The 20,719-nt window shown below is 37.0% G+C and overlaps 1 protein-coding gene and 1 long non-coding RNA gene across 3 annotated transcripts in view; one reads left to right on the top strand and one right to left on the bottom strand.

Annotated features, from left to right (window-relative positions):
• pear1 (platelet endothelial aggregation receptor 1) overlaps nucleotides 1-20,719 on the bottom strand; it is a 39,318-nt gene that overhangs the window by 10,187 nt on the left and 8,412 nt on the right. The window contains exons 2-9 of one of the 2 annotated variants that reach the window (XM_039680115.2): nucleotides 10,611-10,721; nucleotides 7,321-7,422; nucleotides 6,691-6,791; nucleotides 6,497-6,589; nucleotides 1,803-1,927; nucleotides 870-991; nucleotides 377-479; nucleotides 160-296 (exon numbers count right to left, since the gene is read on the bottom strand). In XM_039680115.2, the coding sequence (XP_039536049.2) occupies nucleotides 160-296; nucleotides 377-479; nucleotides 870-991; nucleotides 1,803-1,927; nucleotides 6,497-6,589; nucleotides 6,691-6,791; nucleotides 7,321-7,422; nucleotides 10,611-10,717 (890 nt within the window). In that variant the 5' untranslated portion in view covers nucleotides 10,718-10,721. The remainder of the gene's footprint in view (nucleotides 1-159; nucleotides 297-376; nucleotides 480-869; nucleotides 992-1,802; nucleotides 1,928-6,496; nucleotides 6,590-6,690; nucleotides 6,792-7,320; nucleotides 7,423-10,610; nucleotides 10,722-20,719) is intronic. The other variant, XM_039680116.2, reaches the window with a different exon arrangement.
• LOC120484775 (uncharacterized) overlaps nucleotides 1-20,719 on the top strand; it is a 37,197-nt gene that overhangs the window by 11,440 nt on the left and 5,038 nt on the right. The window lies entirely within an intron of this gene.

Below are 20,719 nucleotides of genomic sequence, written 5' to 3'. Positions count from 1 at the left end.
TGGAAAAGTGGCTTTACACAGTATGGCTTGATTCTTAAGGGCCTCAAGGGATCTGTAAACTAAATACATTTTAATTTACGGTACATAAGCTATAAAAGCTATCACCGTTGCTGGAATAATACATGTTCTTAGTATAATCTGAGAGTACATTATACAGACCTTTCTCCAGTATAGCCTGCATCACACTGACATTGGCCTGTTTCTGGATCACAGTGACCTCCATTATGGCACAAACATTCTTTAGCACAGTTTGAACCAAAACGGCCCGGTGGACACCGCTCCGTACACACTGCACCCTGAAACAGAGATAGAGAGAGGCTGAAAATGCATGACCACCAAAGAATAAAACAAAACAAAACCAAGACATATTTCTCACCATCCAGCCGGGTGGACACAAACACACCCCTCTTCCCTGGCAGATGCCTCCATTCTGACATGGACAGCGTGCAGGACAGCGCCTTTTACACGACTCCTCGCACCTGAGAGGCAGAGACACCTTAGTAAATCACTGTGATTTTTTAAAAAATACTCTACTCCCTGAAATTTTCCATCTGAAAGGTAAACGCCAACAAATTTATATGCAATAAGATCAGCTGCAAAAATAACTGTGTCCATGCCTTTTCAGTGCAAATTTTTGCACCGGTTTGCGCTGGCGCAAGCTGTTAGTAAATCTGGCCCCAGGAATACAAATGTACAGTATATGATGCAAGGTTATGATATAAAGTCTGCAAAATGTTTTAATATGAAAATAATGTGAATAGAAATATGCATAGACTTATGTGACTAAATTTAGCATTTGCAATCCCACCATAATATAAAAAGAGCAGAAAGAAAGCACATTATTTTTCTAAAGTACGTCCTGTACTTACAGAGTTCCAGTAAATCCATCTCTGCACACACACTCTCCAGTGGTTTTATTGCAGAATCCTCCTGTTCCACACTGGCACTGCTGCAGACAGCCCTGACCAAACGACTTTGCAGGACAGGGGTCCTAACAGGAAGAAAATGCGTTTAATTAAAATCATTCAACTTTTAATATAATGTATGTTGTAACTTTATCTTTTTGCATCATATATATCGTCTACCAAATCACACAGTTACTATTTTCATATTAATAAGGTATTCAATAATATAAGCCGCGTTTCCACCACAATTACCAGGAACTATTTGTCCCAGGAACTTTTTTTTTCCCCCAGACCGCTTGCTTACTGCGTTTACACCGCGTACTAAAGTACCGGTCCGGGGCGGGACGATTATGTAGTGACGTTGAACTGCGTGCGACTGCTCTTCCTAGCCTGCGCGTTTGTTTTGAGTTTTGTATGGAGGAGATTCAAGCTTTGCTGCTTGTGTGTGCGATTGGTTTACTAACGAGGTAATTAACAAAATGGCAGAAAAGAGACAAGCACCCAAAGCGTATTCAGAAAGCTCGTTTACGTTTGTTATCAGCGGACATTGACCATGAGATGGATGGGACGAACGCGCGCCATCGGGCAGAAAGAATTGCGTGGTGAGTACCAATCAGCATGTTCAGCACACAAGTCCCACCCCGAAAGTTCCTGAACTCTGAAAAAGTACCACCTCGCCAGCAGGGACTTTCTGGGGGGGAAATTTTTACCTGGAACTGCATTTTTTAGACCCTGGTTCCTGCGGTGTAAACACACCGAGTACCACCCCAAAGTTCCTAGTTCCTGGGGAAAGTTCCTGCGGTGGAAACACGGCTATAGTTGACTTGAATAAAACCAGTTTATTATATACAGGTTACCATCTCAAGGTCAAAAAAGAGGCTGTTTGTGTCGGCCTACCTGGCAGTGTTCCCCAGTGTATCCGGCTGGGCACTGACAGGTTCCAGTAAGAACGTTACACTCTCCCCCGTTCTGGCACTCACAGAGTCGCATGCAGCCTGTACCCCAATGCTGGGCGTCACATGCTAAACACAAGCACAAATTTAGCTAAATCTGAGATATCAGCAAAGCATATTATACAGTCTGTTCAAATTTCTTGGAGGTTTTCTTATTGTCTTAAGGTGGTCTGAGGAAATCCCTGGCATCCCAGAGTATCCCTGGCATTTAGAGCATAACAAATCGATAGCGTGATTGACCAGAGAATTTGTACGGAGCTCACCAAAAGGAATGAGTATCAAATGGGAAATTTAACAGATGGAGTTTGGCCGGACCTCAGAGAGAGCTCAGGCCAACGCTCACACAGGGATTGGATTTCGGTCATGACACAATCTAAACTGATGACTCGTACCCTTTACGGGTCAAGAAGAGGAATCCATCACAGACATACACAGGCATGCACACACACACACAGACTGTCTGGTTTACTATCTTTGTCAGGACTCTCCATAGGCGTAATGGTTTTTATACTGTACAAACTGCATATTCTATCCCCTTACACTGCCCCTATCCCTAAACCTAAAAATCACAGGAAACATTCTGCATTTTTACATTGAAAAAACATAATAATTCTGTATGATTTATAAGCGTGTTTACTGTTTACCCATGGGGACCTCAATTTAGGTCCCCACAATGACACAAGTCCCCACCAGGATAGAAAAACATGTACACACACACAGGACGAAGAGCTTAAACATTCTCTTGAACTTAAGGGACTTAAGGGATAGTAACTTAAAGGGGTAGTTCACCTAAAAATGTAAATTATGTCAGTAATTACTCCCGTACAACACAGAAGCGCTGCGCAGTTAAACGTGAACTAACTCGAAGCCCACTGAGAAGGAAATGATTTGTGTTTTTTTGCACACAAAAAGTATTCTTGTCGCTTGATAAATATAAGATTGAGCCACTGTAGTTACTGGACTATTTTAATGATGTCTTTAATAACTTTTCTAGGCCGACAAGTTTCAATCCCTTAGAGGCCTATGAGGGAGTGAGACAGCTCTCAGATTTAATCAAAATATATCTTAATTTGTGTTCCGAAGATGAAAGAAAGTCTTAAGGAGGGTAGAACAACATGAGGGTGAGTAATTACTGACAGATTTTTCATTTTTGGGTGAACTATATCTTTAAAGCGATTATTAATCAGCATGGATTAGTTCAATTGTCTTCCACAAATACTTCTTAACTTCTGTATTTCATTAAATTGCAATGTTTTCTTTCTATTTTGATTTAAATATATACTTCTTTATATAAAAAAAATATATAAATACTACCATTCAAAAGTTGGAGTCAGTAAGATTTTTAAATATTTCAAAGGCTTTAAAACCAAATGTCAAAAAGCTGCATAGATTTAATCAAACATAAAGTAACAAAATACTACTATTTATTATTATAATCTAAAATAACTGTTTTCTATTTTAATATATTTTACAATATAATTTATATTCCTGTGATGGCAAAGCTGATCTTTTTGAGTCCTCACTCAGTGTCACATGATCCTTCAGAAATGATTCTGAAATCTGAAATTTATTAACACATTTATTATCATGGTCAATATCTGGTTATTATCATATTATCAATGTTAAGAAACGTTTATCATTACAGTTGAAAACAGTTGGGCTGCTTTTTTGAATAGAAAGTTCAAGAACATTAATTTGAAATAGAAATCTTGTAGTCTTTAACTTTTGTTTGATTTAATATGTCCTTGCTGAATATATATGCATATAAAATCTTACTGACCTCAAACTTTATACTTTTTTACAATACGTTTTATATATTCTGCAGGCTGTTTGAGAAAGGTTTATTCTGTCTTTCCATCTCAAAGCAGAGATTTAGATTCATGGGGTCTGACTGACACTCTAACAACAGGGGACATGAATGATTCCAACACCCCGCGTTCACATTTCAGGCTTTAGGAACTGGAGCTCACCAGCTGTCTCAATTCAAACACCGAGCTGACGTCCAACCAGTTCTCAAAGCAAATGCATACCTCTTTAAAAAAATAAGAGGAAGCCTCAGAACTTGATTGATTTTCAGCTCAAAGCAGTTTCCTTGACCATGACACTTAATTGAGCTACACTACAAGACCAATTTTTTTTTGGTTCCCAAGCCCCCATGCCCTAAAGTCCCTCAGGATAAATCGGTCTCATCTGAAATGACTAACTTGTGATGGAATATTCTAAACAATGAATATCAAGCAGATCATTTTCACTCTCTTTGTCCATGTTTAAACTAGCATTGTTGATGTTGCTTTTATTACTTTAATTATGTATTGTTTATTTGGTGTGCAGTCCTTTGAGAAGCTGTTTTAAAGGAGCTTTATAATATAAAGTTAATTATTATTATTAGTATCCTGTGAGTCACGTGTTTATATTGTGCGAAGATGAAAAATCAAATAAGACTACTTTTATCAAACAGCATGTTTCCAGTAGATACGGAATAACTTTTTGATATGTGGGAAAATTCCTCACTAGTCCACGAGGGAAAAGTCGTTGTTGGGTTAAAGGTCTTCTCTTGAAGGCACTTTCCCAGAAACCCCTACTTAAATAGTTAGCATGAATTTCTTTCTAATGTGAAAATGCTGAACATTTTGAATATTCCACTCTTAAGTTGTAGCATGCATTTTGCCTTTTAGTGCATCTACTATAGGCTGTTATGTATATTATTAATTATCTCTTTTGCGTGATTTTAAACAGCCAGTAAGTCATATAGCAATTTGATAGAGTTTGGGCTTTGGTCTCAGGAGAGAGTGAAAGAAATGTGTATTTAAAACCTCAAACCTCTCTAATTTCCCACAAAGCTCCCAACACACAGGCATTCAGGAAGTGTCAAGCCTCATCTTGCCAATGTGAGCAAATAATGGGGTTTCACAGTCCAACCAAACAAAGAGCAGGACAAAATTAGAGAGAAAGGTCTGCCTAGAACCGGAGTCTTGAGTTTCCATTTCATTTATGTAAACTCCACACAGGAGCCTATACAGCATTGTAATCCACTGAAATCACAGTATGTCAAATCAAATCAGTATTAACGACATATACAAGGACAGTCATGTACTTAACAGTCAGTGCAACACTACAAAATTACTTCAACTAAAATGAAAAATGAAAATATAAAAATAAAATCTATTTCAAAATAAATGTTATAGATAAAATAACAACTGGCTGCATTCATTTTGTATTACATTAGTTGTATTAAATTAGTTGTAAACAAGTTGTATTAAATTACTTTGGAGAAATGTGCCAAATCAGATGAGAAAAACTGTAGATGTACTACAAAATTTAGCAGTGCAAACTCAAATTTTATTTTCATTTTGATGATGCACAAACATACTAAAAAAAATTAAGCAGTAGAGTTAAGAAGAGAGCAGATTCAGAGAAAGGAGTGGGGGGAAAAAACAAGAGAAAAAAGAAAAAGGAGAAAATGGGGCCCAATAAAAATATGCACAGCAACACTAACAGATGACCACACATTTAAAAAACGAATCCAGAACACTCACTAGTGAAAACACTCACTCTCCTTATTAAACCCTGTGCATGGTGTGATACAGAAAGAAGGAAAAAGAGTGTCCCTTTGAGTCGGTGGATCGACATTGCGATCCCTTTTGAGACGGTCTCTCAACATTGCGTAATCATGCTATGGGGGTTATCCCTTCCTTCCACAAATACTGAAGGCTGATTACATTGCGCCGGTGAAATAAACCAGCCAATGACACGCAAGCTAGGAGTGGAGCCTTTCACTACAGCTTAAAGCTCACAGTCATTGAGTCAGAATCTTCTCCTTCCCAAAGCAAGCATCGAAGCATCAAATTACTTCTTGCAATTGAGGACGCCTTTCAGAGAACGACACTCTCAACCTGTTCCCTTCTGCAATCCGGCAAGAGGACAAGCTGTTACTTACTCCAACTTCACTATAATCTAGATGGCGCTTATTTGTCTTGCATATATTTTACCCTAGTGGATGTGCATGGTCAACAGGCTCAACTCATTTACGTTTGGCTCATTTACTTCTCTTGTTCTGATTGGTTATTGGGACTGTATGCGATCCCCATAGCGTGGTAACGCAATGTCGAGGAGAGACTGATTCAAAAGGGAACATCGGTGACTCGCGTAACCTTGGATTACTGAGAGGAGGGAACGAGACATTGCGCACGCTGCTGTGTTATAACTCTCTGAATCTCCGTAGCACACTTGTTCGTTCAGTCGGAGATTCTGTCTCAATGACGGTGTGAGCTCCGAGCTATATAGTAGAGGCTCCGCCCCTGCATGTTATCAGGCTTCAGTATTTGTGAAAGGAAGGGAGTAACCTCCATCCCTCCTCTCAGGGAACAAAGGTTACCAACCAGAGCAGGTTTCAGTATTGGATGAATTATACGTTTATTAATAATCCAGATTGCTCTTCCTCTGTTCACCATCTTGGATTCATTTTTTAAAATAGCTTGTTGCAAAGCATTAAGGCAGTGTTGCCTTGGAATTGAGCATAAACTAAGTTCCCTATTTTATTTTAAACCACTTTCATACTGAGAATGTCTTTAAATGGTGCACTTTTTGGTTGGTTTTGTGTGTCAGAAATGCGAAGAAAAAGTGTGACGCATAACTTACAGCTGGAACAGTCGTCTCCACGCCAGCCGCTCACACACTGGCAACGATCAGGTGCAACGCAGCGGCCATGGACACACTCCTTAGTGCAACGTGCTACACACACATAGAGCAGGAAGGGAAAAATAAACACAGAGAGCTGAGAAATACAACAAAAAAAAACGTTCAAAAAGTAAAAATGTCAGTTTAATACTCACGAACACATTTATTTCTGCTCTCATAGAAGCCACGACAGCACTGGTACCTCCTACGATAGTCCATTTTCACCACCTGCCTATAAAGTGTTTTATAGGTGATCCTGGAGAGTAAATAAGAGAAACAGTTTAATAACCACTGGAAAATTCACAGGCTAAATGCAAGACCACACAATATTCATTATTTCATTATCACAGATCAGCTGTAGTTGGAATATAAAGTCCGACAGTAAGACTTCTTATTCAGTAGTTGTCTTGGATCAACTTTTATGCATAAACGTACAGTATTTAGAAATGTATTAAACATTCAGTGCCCTTACCATTTGCCTTAGTTCAGATTAAACTTAAAAAGGCCTTTGGGAACCGCCGTAAGACCGGCAGGGAGAGTGAGTTCCATGCCAGCATTGTAATAAAGGGAGCATGAGTGCACGCCAGCATCACAATTACTTGGATTTGAAGCAATTTTAAGCCTCCACTGCCAAACCAAACAATCTCTCCATGACCTAAGCTGAAGACTGAAAACCTCTGCAGCTCAGTAGGATGAAAGAATTCATGCTGCGTTTAGTCTAAGTCAGCCCGGTGTAACTGTGAGTAAATGCTTGAGTGCATATTGTGTTTGTCAGTGTATGTCACCTGTGCCGGGTGCATTTCTTAGCGATCCAGGGTTCAGAGCAGGTCTCTTCATTCACTTGGTCGAAAGGCTGAGCATATGATTCCTTCACTGAAGTGGTGAAGCTAAAAAGGAACAAAGATTTTGTCATGCTTACCAGCCACTTGTCATTTTGCATCATTCAGCTCGATGTACAACACACAAACTGCTGGAACTGTCACTGTATTAGAGTGTCTTGCTCAAGGGGATTATAGAGCTGTTCAGTTTCTAGTGATAAATCCCAGAAGAGAATTAGCTTCTTTTCGAGCCATGGGATCCCTCGGGAATTTATAATACATTTTTAGAATGACAGTTTTGGATTTATGAGTAAAAAAAGGCTCTCACAAATTGTCCCTACACCATAAATGGATCTTTCGGTAACTCTTTAGTTTAGGGTCCAATTCTCACTATTAACTAGTTGCTTATTGGCTTATTATTTCTAGGATATTGGCTGTTTATTAGTACTTATAAAGCACATATTAATGCCTTATTCTCCATGACCATATTCTACATCCCTCAATCATACTCAATACATAAACTTAAACTAACTTACTAACTATTAATAAGCAGCAATTCAGAGCTTATTGAGGCCATGTAGTTAGATAGTCGTGGTTAATAGTTCGTTAACAGTGAGAAATGGACCATAATCTAAAGTGAGAACGGTCTTTCCTAAATAGGTTGATTTTCTGATTTAAATGTTTAAGTTTTAAGTTCAGTTCAGTTTTTTTCCCATTAAAAATTGTTTTAAAAAGTCCCATTCATCCATTCTCCAAACAGCTTGGCCTACGGGGCAAACATTTTTATTTGATTTTATCTTGACTTTTTTTAAAAGTTAAGTCCTTAAAGTCCCTATATTTTGTCGGAATACAGAATAAAAAAAGGCAAAAGATAATTGCAACTTTTTTTCTCACGATTGCGAATTTACATCTCGCAAGTCAGAATTGTGAGATAAAATTATCTTTTGCAATTTTTTTTTAATTTATTGTCGGAAACAAGCTTCCAAATTATATAAGTGAAAAAAAAATAATAAACTGGTGTGACGTCATTCAAACAAAATCGCAGAGGTGGAAGTAACGAATTACAACTACTCAGATTACTGTAATTAAGTAGTTTTTTTGTGTACTTGTACTTTTATGAGTACATTTTTTTAGTCTGTAATTTTTCTTGTACTTGAGTACAAATTAAGTTAAGTAATGTACTTCACTACTTTAAAAATCCCATTAATTACAAAGTACTTGTACAATTTGAATTCAACAATTATTCAAATCTTTGACCAGCATTTGGGTATCCAATGGAAATAACTGATCGTGGGCGGGCCAATAAAAACCCTTGTATTTGGAGCGGGAAAAAAGCCCGGTTCCTGGAGAGCTATATTCGTCCTCACACGTCCTTCAGTTTGTATTTTAGTGTTATCAAAGAACTTTGCCGTAATGGACATGGACATTCGAGACACTGAATTCATTGAAAATTCCGAAGAAATACCAGATGATGAGTGCCCATGACCCCACATGGAGGAGTTGTTCTTATACAGAGGAAGGAAATTAAGGAGACGTTTTATAGAAACTTTGTTTTTGCAGTGATATGTGATAGTTCAGTTGTTTTCGTTTTTAAAGTTGGGTAGACCTCACGATAATTTGACTAAAAACATCACTTGAAACATGAGCTTCCGCATTACTCAGGTGACAAGCACATATACCGTAAGAAAGATTTAGCATTGTAAACTTAGATTAAAAAGTTATATTGTATGTCATTGTCAACACATTGTTTTATTAATATTGAATCCGTGTTTTAAGCTTACAATGAAGAGTTTAATAATGACTCTTTCATAAAAACAGTATCTTGCCGGCCATGACCCACTGGCATAACAGTGTAACTGCACTGATTGACAGTCTGTCTAGATGGCACATTTGTGTCAGTGCTAAATGCTGATAACTTTTGAAACTTTTGAAATATTAGTAGGGTACTTTTGGAAATCATTGTAAAAAAAAAAAGAAAAGAAAAAAAGAAGTTTATAAATAAAATAACCCAATACGTTTATTTATTTTGCATTATAATTCATTAATAATAATAATCATATTAGACAATTTTTATAACTTGGTTTCCATAAAAGTAAATAAATATCACAGGCTAAAAGTAATTAGTAATTAGTACTTGAGTAGTTTTTGAGAGGGGTACTTTGTACTTTTACTTAAGTACATTTTTAACACCAGTACTTTTGCTTGTAATCGAGTATTATTTTAGCAACTACTTGTACTTGTACTTGAGTACAAATTTTCAGTACTCTTTCCACCTCTGCAAAATCGGACCAAATCAAAGTTTAGTTGAATTTCATTCGAAGTTCGAGTTCGAAACAGCTTGCCAAATAAAATTTCCGAAAAAGTTTACTCCGGCTGGTAAACCCCTTCGAACTTCCATTGTTCCATGGCGATTACGAAACAAGTCGGTGTGCCTTCTTTGACATGGAAATCATCTTCTGTTCACGTCAAGTTCAGATGTCACTGGAGAGCCGCTTTATAGTACAGAATGAAGTTGTAATTCGAATTGAAAGAGACACTGACCTTAATGGCCTTTACGAACTACATGTACGTTTATGTGCTTGACGCATTGGAAATCGAAAAAAAACATTAGGCATGAGGATAAAGCCCCAGTCAAAATTTACGCACTTCAATGAACAGGATATTATGTCATGCTCTTATGTTTTTTTATAAATAATAATATATTCGAAATATGAAGATATACCATATACTCGACTTTCCCGCGACTTCCTCCCATGTCTCCGCCATTTGTTTGCGTATAAATGCAATGAAGTGGAGCCAAAGTCCTTTCTACTTTCTTGAACTTGTGGTGTCCAAAAATGACTAACCACATTAAAATGAAACTGAATCTTTCCAAATAATATTATTGTAGTAGAAATTCAATAAAGGGTGAGTGGTGACATCTATTTAAATAAACCAAAAGGTCACAGAAATACAATAGAACAATAGACAGACTAATATTTAACACTTAAATAACTAATACATCTGTATTGAAGACATTCTCATAACTCTTAAAGTTTTGCTACATGGGTAACTTTATCCCATTTTAACAATATTTATATGATTTAGTTTGTGTTTAACTATGGAAAAAAGACATATATTGACTGGGAGCTGGAGTTTTGCAGTGTTGTTGTTGTTTGACTTGCAAAAAATGATGAACAGCAGTTTTTGTTGCCAGCATGCAGTGGAGCAAATCGGCTTTATTGGCTCTGAGTTTCTATATTGGACATGATGCTTACCTTTCCCATAAGCTGCAGACATTTGGATCCCGGGGGTCCAAAGACAATGACGGTTCACACACACAGACCAAGACAAACAGGACCACACAGATCTCCGCCGTCTTCATCCTGCTGTAAGGAGAAAAACAGTCAACTGCCTTATTAAACATTAAAACTCTGCCCCTCAGAACTGTTGATGTGACACTACAAGGCCAGTACAAAGCTCTTCTTACAGTTCAAGACATATTGAAGCCATCTGGTTTTATTTATGAGGATGCTTTAGGCACGCTGTAGGAAAGGGACAGACAAATCTCCAATGGTGAAGATCTCAGAGACTAACACCAGCTTTATGGGCACATGCTCTCACACACAAATACACAGAACACACATACAGTCTTCAGTATACTATTCTCAGTATACGGTCTCTTCCTCTCGTATAGGAAAACTGTGAACCCTGAGCAGAACCTTTCCTTGTCCGGACACTTTTTGGAATTGTGTCTATTATTAACAGGGTCTGTGGAAATGTTCAGAGAGAAAAAAAATTAAGAATAAATAAAACTGTATAGTTCTAAATTAAAGATTTTTGGATATCATGAGATTAATAGTATTTTTTTTTATTCCCCAGTTAATGTTTTTAATCCCAAATTAAATGTAAATTAATATATATAGCTGCATTTATATTTTAGGAGAAGGGTTTCTTCCAAGGGGACTATCATGGGGGTCCAAGGCATCAATTTATTTACAACCCCAGGTCTAGTAGACCTTTTGAGTGGAAGGAACTCTTTAAAATCAAACTGAATTATAAATCAGCACCGTCAATTTTGGTTTGAGAACAAATATAAAACGGATAAAGTAAAATGAAGTGGCAGTTCATCCTTACACAAGAAAGAGAGCAGAACATTCTGGGTAGATGACAGGTTTTCATTAAAGAGCTATAGGATTTTATAGGTTCCCTTACTGGGGTGGAGTATATTATTCCTATTCTTTCTGTTTTTTATTCTTTTTTTTTCCTTTAAGGGCTTCATTAGAAAAAGAGTTTGAGGCCACATTAGGATTCCTGTGAGCTGAGAAACTTGGAGCATGTTTAATGAGCGGTGCACTGCGACAGAGCGTCTGTGACAAACAAGTGGTTTAAATCTACTCTGAACCTGAGGCTGCGTTAATTACATTTACTTCTGAGTAAACAACAGTTTTATGCAGGACCAGATGAATGTTTTGGAAAATGCATACTTGTCTCCAGCAGGGTATTTGGCTTGTAAGGATGCTGACTGTTCAAATGCTACATCAATACAAAATCCACCACATAAGCTCATGACACAAGCAAAGTTATTTAAAAAAATATTCTTCTTATAGCTCAGAAAGCAGGTGTTAGATCTCCATCTAGGAGGTGGATGCAAAAAAAGTGAACTCAAAAACAATGTAAATTGGTGTTACTCCCAGAATAAGTTTCCTTTGAGTCAACATTGCAATTTAACTTCATTACAGTAAACAATCAACATTTGTATGTTAATGTTTAGAATACACGTATCCTGACATAAACAAAAACAGACTCTCAATTCAATAATGAAGTCAGTTGTGACCTCATCATTTTTTTTTAACGATTCACTGACTGATTTAAGCCACTAACTTACGTGTGTTTTGCCAATCTTTTTTTTTTTTTGTCGTTGAGTGATTTGTTAAAAAGAACTGGTTCATAAGAGTCATTTGTGCTCAAATTGGACTACTTTCATTCATGCGCTGGTTGCAAGAAAACAAGGTTTACTGACTGTCACCAATGCCAAATAGATTTTAAATTACTGTCGTGAATGTTTATTTTTTTGTAGCATTGGCCATTTGAGTGGCAGCATGGAGCCCAGCCCCAGATGACCCATAAGACTAAAACCCATAAGTTTGATCGTTCTTGCTAAACTGTTGCAGAGCTGCTGATTTTAATGAGCCGAACAGATGCTGTGCCCGTACTTGACTGCTTTCATGTGGACAAATTATGGGGAGGGCGCATACACGACACAAACAAGAAGGGAGAGAGAGTGAGGGATTTCTTTCATCAACATTTTGTTTGCATCTGACACCAAGGATTGGTGCCACATTAAAAATGAGTACCATACGGCAGGATATTTTTAGGGGACACGCTCACTAATGGAGCTTACAAATGTCAAACACTCCACATCTGTGTAGTAGCATGAGTGAGAGGATGAAATCAAAGATGTTCTGTCATTTAAAAGCTGTTCCTGGGTGAAGATAAGAGCATAATGGAAAATGAAAGAAAACAAATAGTCATCTGCCTCTGGCTGGGTAAAACACACTATCCTCATGTTTGGGAAGAGTACTTAAGTGAATATGAGAGCAAATCGTTCACACAGATATTTTCATGCAGCTGGATATTGTAATTGCATGGTTTGATTCGGCACAACAATAAGTTAAAACCTATACAATTGGGAAAACAGCAGTGTAACTAAAATAAGATAATTAATAGTTTGACATAATCATTAATGGTTTGAATTAGACTCACTCAGTGAATCATACAGATTTCACAACTGACTCCTTTTGTTTGTTTCGTCTTTGACATGAACGGGAACTTTTTGTTCAATATTTTATATATATATATATATATATATATATATATATATAGGTTTGTCAGAATTACATCAGTCTATTTCTGATTGGCTAAATTTGTGAATAGCATATTTATTACGATCTACTTAATTTATATAATTCGACAACACAGACAAATAATTTTACAAAACAAAGCGTATTTATGTGCTACAAATAGGCTATAGAATCAAATTAGAACAAATACAAGAAGAACAGTTTATATAAAATATTCTTCAATATAGCAGTGTTTGTTGTAAATCTATGCATTCAATGAACTGTAGCACTTCTGAACGAACAACCACCTTATTCGAGGGTTTCGGTTATTTCTCAACTAAAAGGTAAAGTCTCCTTTGTTTAATTTTAGGAGTTTATGGCTCTAGTAAATCTTTTATTTATTTATTTTATCTGGAGCCTTGCTTTGGCGGTAGTGTTGCATCTCATGTTGATTTTTAAACATCTCACCATGTGCATTGTGGTTTTAAGACACTGTGTCAAGTTAAAAATAGTCCTTTGCTCTGTTCTATTTAAGTCAAGTCAAGTCACATTTATCTATATAGCGCTTTTCACAATACAGATTGTATCAAAGCAGCTTCACAGTGATAACATGTAAGTAGCACAACACAGATCAACAACATTGCTAAACACTAAATAAATAACCCCAACTGAGCAAGCTCAAAGCAAGCCAAAAGCAAGGCGACAGTGGCAAGGAACCAAACTCCATCAGATTGGATGGAGAAAAAACCTTGGGAGAACCCAGGCTCAGTCGGGGGCCAGTTCTCCTCTGGCTTACATTCATATTGTTTAAATATAAATATTAAATATAAATATTGTTTATGAATCAAACGGCGCCATAACATATCGCAGGCGTTGAGTCGTCTCATCACAGGCGTTGAGTCGTCTCATCACAGGCATATTTAGCATCTTATGTAATCATCCCCCTGAAACGTGGCCGATTGAGGTCAGATGAACCTTAAAAGTACATTTGGAACACAAAGAAATGTTCAAAAAACGAACATGCAGCACAGTTTCTCGTAAGTCTATTTCAGCTCTGATTGAAGTGAATTAAAGTTCACTCTTTTGGTTTTAATGCTGGAAAATAGGGGTATCATACAGGACACATGGCATTGATCAGATTTCCTTCTTTCCTTGCCTATCCCTCTCCACAACTGCTTGGGGCCGCATGCTAATTTAAGGAGAAAATATTAGTCATTATTTGGAACGGAGGGACACAGGGAAAGAAAAAGAAAAGAAAATGAGCCATCAAAAAAAGACAGCCAGAAATAGAGGGAAACAAAAAAAGAGAGAGAGAGAGAGAGAGAGAGAGAAAGGTTGCATAATAGCTCTGGACCCTATGGACCCACATGCATAAATAGTCTTTCATATAACAACACATAATCTTTCCAGTTCTCCTCCAATTCCACAGACCACTGAGAAATGTAGCAAAGAGCAGATATCCTGGCAGGACCCAACAAACACGTGCTCATTCAAGCAAAGAAACACATATATACTGAAACTGCCAAACTTGCAATGAAGAATATTGGGGTAAGACTGGAAAATGAGAAAAATAAGCTCTTAAATGTCTTTCTAAATCGACTGTTGTAGAAGTCCACTTCAGCAAAGAATGAGATTTGTGTATTTTTGTTAAAATAACACATAAATCTCTTTGCTCCTCCAGAGAGCATCCAAAGCTGACATCAGGACTTGGAAGAATTAGGACTGAACACAAATTCATGACCGTTCACATTGGAAAATGAGTGGACTACAGCTGGAAAGCTGGTGTATTCAGCCCTTCTGGTTTAAGAAATATAGTGGTGGGAACACAACAGTAACCAGATCTTCAGCCAAGGGTGCTTATCTCTGAGTGACGTCATGCGTCTGCTCCTCAAATTGTCTGTTAAAACACAATTTGTTGTTGCAGTTCATATCAAATAGCAATTTTTAGATTTCATTCGATTTAATAGTTTGTTGCACATAAAAGAGAACAGTTACTGCCCTGTAATTTATTATGATTGGTCAATTGCAGCCTTGAGTAGTCAACTACTTTTTGTATACTAATGATACTTCTTCATTGTCCATGGCAAAATGCTTTTTATCATTTTTACTAAGTTATTTAATGAAGAATAACGCATGCTACAGGTTACGTTTACTTGTATAAAGTATAGTATTACTTGGCAGTTTCTTTACTTTCCCTATAAAGTAAGAATAGCTCATTATAGTGCCATCTTTTGACTTGATAAGGATAATTATTTGGTAAATAGCTAGAATGTATATGTTAGCTAACAAGTCCATGTAATAACTTGGATTGAAGATATATAATTAATAGTGTAACTTTGCTAGGTCAGTTGTTGCTATTTTCATAAGCTGAATCTTTAAGCTAATCACCAAGTAAAGTAATAAAATAAAGTCAAACCGATATTTTTTGGTAATAAATATATTAACGTACAGTCAGTCTGTCATTAAGAATAAAGCTTGATTCACCTTGACTTTATTTTGCATAATACCATGATCTGTCTGAATACTCGATTCTGATTGGCTTAACATCATTTAATGCAGATGCATTTCCAGTCTGTTTAATCACTGATCTAAATTAATGAGTTACATACAGGGGCACATAAACATGTTATGATAAATAAAATTCTCCACCAATAAGCTTATATTTCTGAGCATGAAGTGGTAATGGTGTTATTGAAGTAAACCAACTGTATTTTACATTTAATGACTATATATTACTGCACAATCCTAAATCAAACAACCTGTAAATAAAATAAACTGTTATTCTAATCAGTCAAATTTTGTGCTGCAAACATCAACTTAAACTTGTTCATGCTGGCAAGCGACCATATAGGCAGGATAATCAACTTTAAGACACACCTAACTTCGCGTCAGGTGGTTCTTTGCCTCCATGTGTGCATTAAAATTGTTAGCTGTGAATTATCCCTTACATAATCCCCAGACTGTACATTGTTGTTTGAGCAAAACATTGCATAATCTTTAAAGCCAGAAAGAGACAGAGCTCAAGACTACAGCAACCACTCAAACAAACCAAAGTCAAACTCAGTTTCATCCACATTTAACCTCAAAAACAACCTCATCAGAACATCTCAACAGACTGAGAGTGAGTGAGCGAAGGATTACAACAGTCTATTATAATGATGGACTGCCGTTGACCTGCTCCTGTTCTGGCAATATGTTATTTGCCACACTGTTGTTTACCTTGCCAGAAACAGACAGAGAGATGAGGTCAAGGAATAATGCAGAGCTGACTGTCATTTGACCAAAACCCCAGTCCTGGCTCAGACACACCAACTCCAGTTAAACTGGTAAATCTCAGTTACGGTAAACTGGCATAAAAGCCCCATAATGTAAAACATCTGGGGCTGAATTTCAAAACACTCTCTCAACCTCCGCACCACAGAGTGTTTAGCTGGCTGTGGTCTGATGGCTTCAGTGCAGCACCACATAGTGTGTGTCTTTAAGTGTGGGGGTGGGGGGTAGTGAACCCCTCATCAATAAACCAGAGGTTAGTGAGTCAGTGTAATACTGTACTGTACCCCACCCGTTTTTCCATGTTTAATGCTTCAGCAATCTCAAAGACTGTGGAGATGTGTATTTCTACGGTAAAAGGCTTGGGTTTGGCAAACCCACTGTCTTTTTTGTATTGTTGATTCATACTATTAAATAATTGTGTATGTCTCTACTAGAAAAATAATTATCATGCCAAATGCTTCACCATTTTTGCTGGCTGGTTTTATGCAGCTTGGTGCAATTTTGTTTACGTATTACCCACTCAAATAAACATTGCAGCCACACACGAGCAGAGGAGTTTGGTGGGATTGTGGGAAGGCGTCATATGGGGCTGGGTCTGAACCGCCAGAATATCCACTTACGAGCCATACAAGCCATAATTACGCTGTAAAAATACATAAACTGGCAGCTAGAGGCTGTTTGAAGCATCTCAAGTGACAATGGATAGGTTTCAGTATAATGTGGAAAAAAAAAGTGAAATGTGTTTTTTATTAACTATTATAATTATTTCTATACATTGTACATTACTAATATCTGAGTTCATAGGTCATTGTTATTATGACATCGTTTATTTATTTTTTAATATAAGCCTGTGTGTAATTCAAATGTATCTCTTTGCCTGGAATTCTGTTATTGTATTTGTCTGTTTATAAATTCAAACATAAAAGTTTATAAAGTACATACATTGAATATTTGATTTACTGTTTTACATTATTGATGTCTTATATTTAAAAATAAGAATAATATATATATATATATATGTTTCAATTTGGAAGTAAATACCCCCCAACATCTAGTAAGGTTGTTAAATGTTCAAATGTTCTGTTAAATGTTCAAATACACTAATTTCTTCCCAAGTTTATCTCTATTCTTTAGACTGTCTGTTGTACATTGCAGTTATGCTATACTGTAAAAAAAAAAAAAAAAAAAAATCTGCAAACAGCAACACGTTTCTGTTTTTACATTTAACAGAAAGACAAAACACGGAGCTTTTTAGAGGAATGGCCGTTCACAGCACAGATGGATTTGTAATACTGTTCTTTACAGTTCTGAGGTCTCAAACCCAAACACTCTTAGCAGATGAAGTGACATGTTGGCTGCTGTCTGCCAACCCTTAAACTAAAACACCCCTATACCCAGCTCTCACATGCTGTTGCACAAAGTAATTGTAATGGAAACCATATAAACACTCCTGGAAAGAACTGCATGAGAAAGAAAATCATGTCTCCTAAAATAACCATCAACTCTCTCAATTCAATGTTGGGTATGTTTGTGTATTCTGTTCTATTTCAAATGAAATGAATAAATGAATGCTAGTCAATCAATTTGAATGATTTGTTAATAATATAATAATACTACAATGCTTTTATGGTGTTTTAGGTTCGTCTAGAAAGCTCCAGTCCCTCTGTAATTGTAAAAGCGCAAATTTCCTCCTTTTGTGCTTCACAGAAGAAAGACAAACAGGTTTAAATGGAATGGAGTGAGTAAATGAGCATCAAGTTAATACTCTGCTTCAGGTCTAGCCCTATAGGATTCAGTGAGACTGACACTCGTTGGGTTTGGCTATGAAACAGAAGCTTATGTCATGCTCCGATCTGTGGCCGGTCTGTAGCTTCTCTAAAAAGAGAAAAACAGGATATGTAGGGGCCCTTCCTTCTTTATCATTCTCTCTCTCTTAACACTTGCCATCTCTCTGGGGTCAGACACCACTCTTCCACACTCGCAGAGACCGACCTGACCGCTTAGCACACATCAAAGATTCCAGATATCCATCAGAGACCACATGCCTACATCCGCTTCATGTATCTCCAAGGCAAGCTTGACCTTGTGTGTTTGTGTTGGTGAGCGGTAACTGATTCTAGTCCTGAGGGTAGTGCCCAGCTGGCTTATGTCACACCCGCTTTATCTGCATGACCTAGAGTCCCACAGACACTACGATATTCCTGCTGTCATCGCAAGAGTTGTGTTGTGTTCATGCTGATGTGCATTTTTAAGATTCAGGAAAAAAACGACAGTCCTCTATAAACAGAAAAAAAGTTTCTCATCAGGTTGTGTTTTGTGATAAAAGCCGAGACCGGTCAGTACAACCAAAAATGGACAGATGAAGCTTTATTTTTGGCTTTGTCTGTTGTGATATATCAGTCTGAGTGTTTTAAGTGGTGTTAAGTTTTCTGCCATTTAAAGGCATGGAGCTGAGAGCTCCTGAGGCCTTGTGGGGGACCTCACAGTTTGACAGCTGGTTCCTGCTAGACATTGTAGACCATATAACCACAGAATACATTACTGTGGCTTCACTGGGGCCTAAGACACGTGGTGGCCAAACAAACAAAACACTTTTGAATAATAATACAGGGTTTATACATGTATGTGTGTGTGTACTGTTTTTTCACGTGTAGGTGCACACAACCCAACCACACAAAATCAAATTACATTCACATAAAAGCACACACTCGCGTTCACAAACCATGGCGAGTGTCGCAATGCTTAACCAAACCCTCAGAAGATGGGCACTTCTGAGGTTTGCACTCTTTAAAAAGACATGACCGAGCACCACCATAATTACATGGGCCATAATTTATATGGCCCAGAACATGTAGAGGCAAAAACCAAAGCAGAAGAAAACTCTTTTTGTTTTAAATTTTATTTTAGTGCTAATTTCGTATTTTAAAGTCATTTAATTAACTATACCAGTTATTATTGCCTGTAGATTCAAAAACAGGAAGGTGTAAAGTGAAACGTCCACCTCTATGACTCAAAACTAATGTATGTCTGGACTATTTTCTCCTGTTATGAATGCTTCTTCTGAACAGGAATTGGACAATTATTTCATTGGAATGTTAAGTTAACACTGCAGCATGACTGCTTACATCCTTATCTCACCAGAAATGCTTCCTAGCTTACCTTTTCCTCTTACTCACTTCTTCCTCTACTCCTCCTCTTCCCCTCTGCCTCTCCAGTGTGGTCAGAGATGTCCACCCACAAATATCAAAACCGATGCGCTAATTATATCTGCCCACTATGAGTGAATCATTTAACCTGTTCATAACTGCAGAATCATTGTTCCAGAGCCACTTCAGGAATCATAAATACTTGACATTAGATTCAAAAGATAGTCTTGAGAGGAAATGTTCAACCCTAAAACCAAAGTGTAGGTTTAGACAGTATGATTTGAATCTTAGAAAAAGATAATTATTTTCAGTTTATTTGCTTCCTAGTCTAGCTTTAAAACTGACATTTTACTCTATGGATATTGTTGACACTGAGCATTTTGTTTATTTCACCCTCTTGTAAGTTGAATTGGATAAAAGTGTCTGCTAAATGCATAAATATAAATATTCACCTTATAATCCCTCAACCAAACCCAATGCAAAATTTACTGTAAAATAGAAAGGCTTATTTGTTAGTTCTCCATCGAAACACCATGAACTCCAAGTCCATTTTACTATTAAGAAATGTGAGCAATTCTCAATCTAAACACACTCAGGGCATGAGAAACTCGTATATTAAATGAGATTACAGAGGTTGGTCTGAGATTTTAACCCGTTTAATCCCGCCGGTCACAATTGTGACCGCATCTTTTTTCTTATTTCTGGAAGCTCTAAAAATGTTGTAATTGACTTTTGTAATTGGGCAAGAAATTCAACTTTTAAATGACAAAATAGATTCTCTTGATTAAAATCTATTAATGTCATGTGACTAGTGTGAAAGGTCACATGACCAGATCAGTTTACTTCCTGCTTGCATATCTAGAAGAAGATGTCTTCCTCAGACTACTACAAAAAGTAGTAAGTAAAACATCTCCATTAACAGAAAGAACTTTTATATTTTGTACATATATTCTTTAAAGGGTCTACTACTGATATATTTTGAGAATTATACTCCTGCATATATATTTTGCTCGTAAGACTTGTAAATTTGTCAACGGTCACAATTGGTATATCTAACACAGTGCAATTGAAAACACATATATTGGCTGGTATGGGCTATATGCACGCATAAGTTCCGCATTTGAC

The sequence above is a fragment of the Pimephales promelas genome, chromosome 12 (assembly GCF_988280905.1).
Source record: "Pimephales promelas chromosome 12, fPimPro1.hap1.1, whole genome shotgun sequence".
In the NCBI taxonomy this organism is placed as follows: Eukaryota; Metazoa; Chordata; class Actinopteri; order Cypriniformes; family Leuciscidae; genus Pimephales; species Pimephales promelas.
This window is presented reverse-complemented; position numbering and strand designations above follow the sequence as displayed.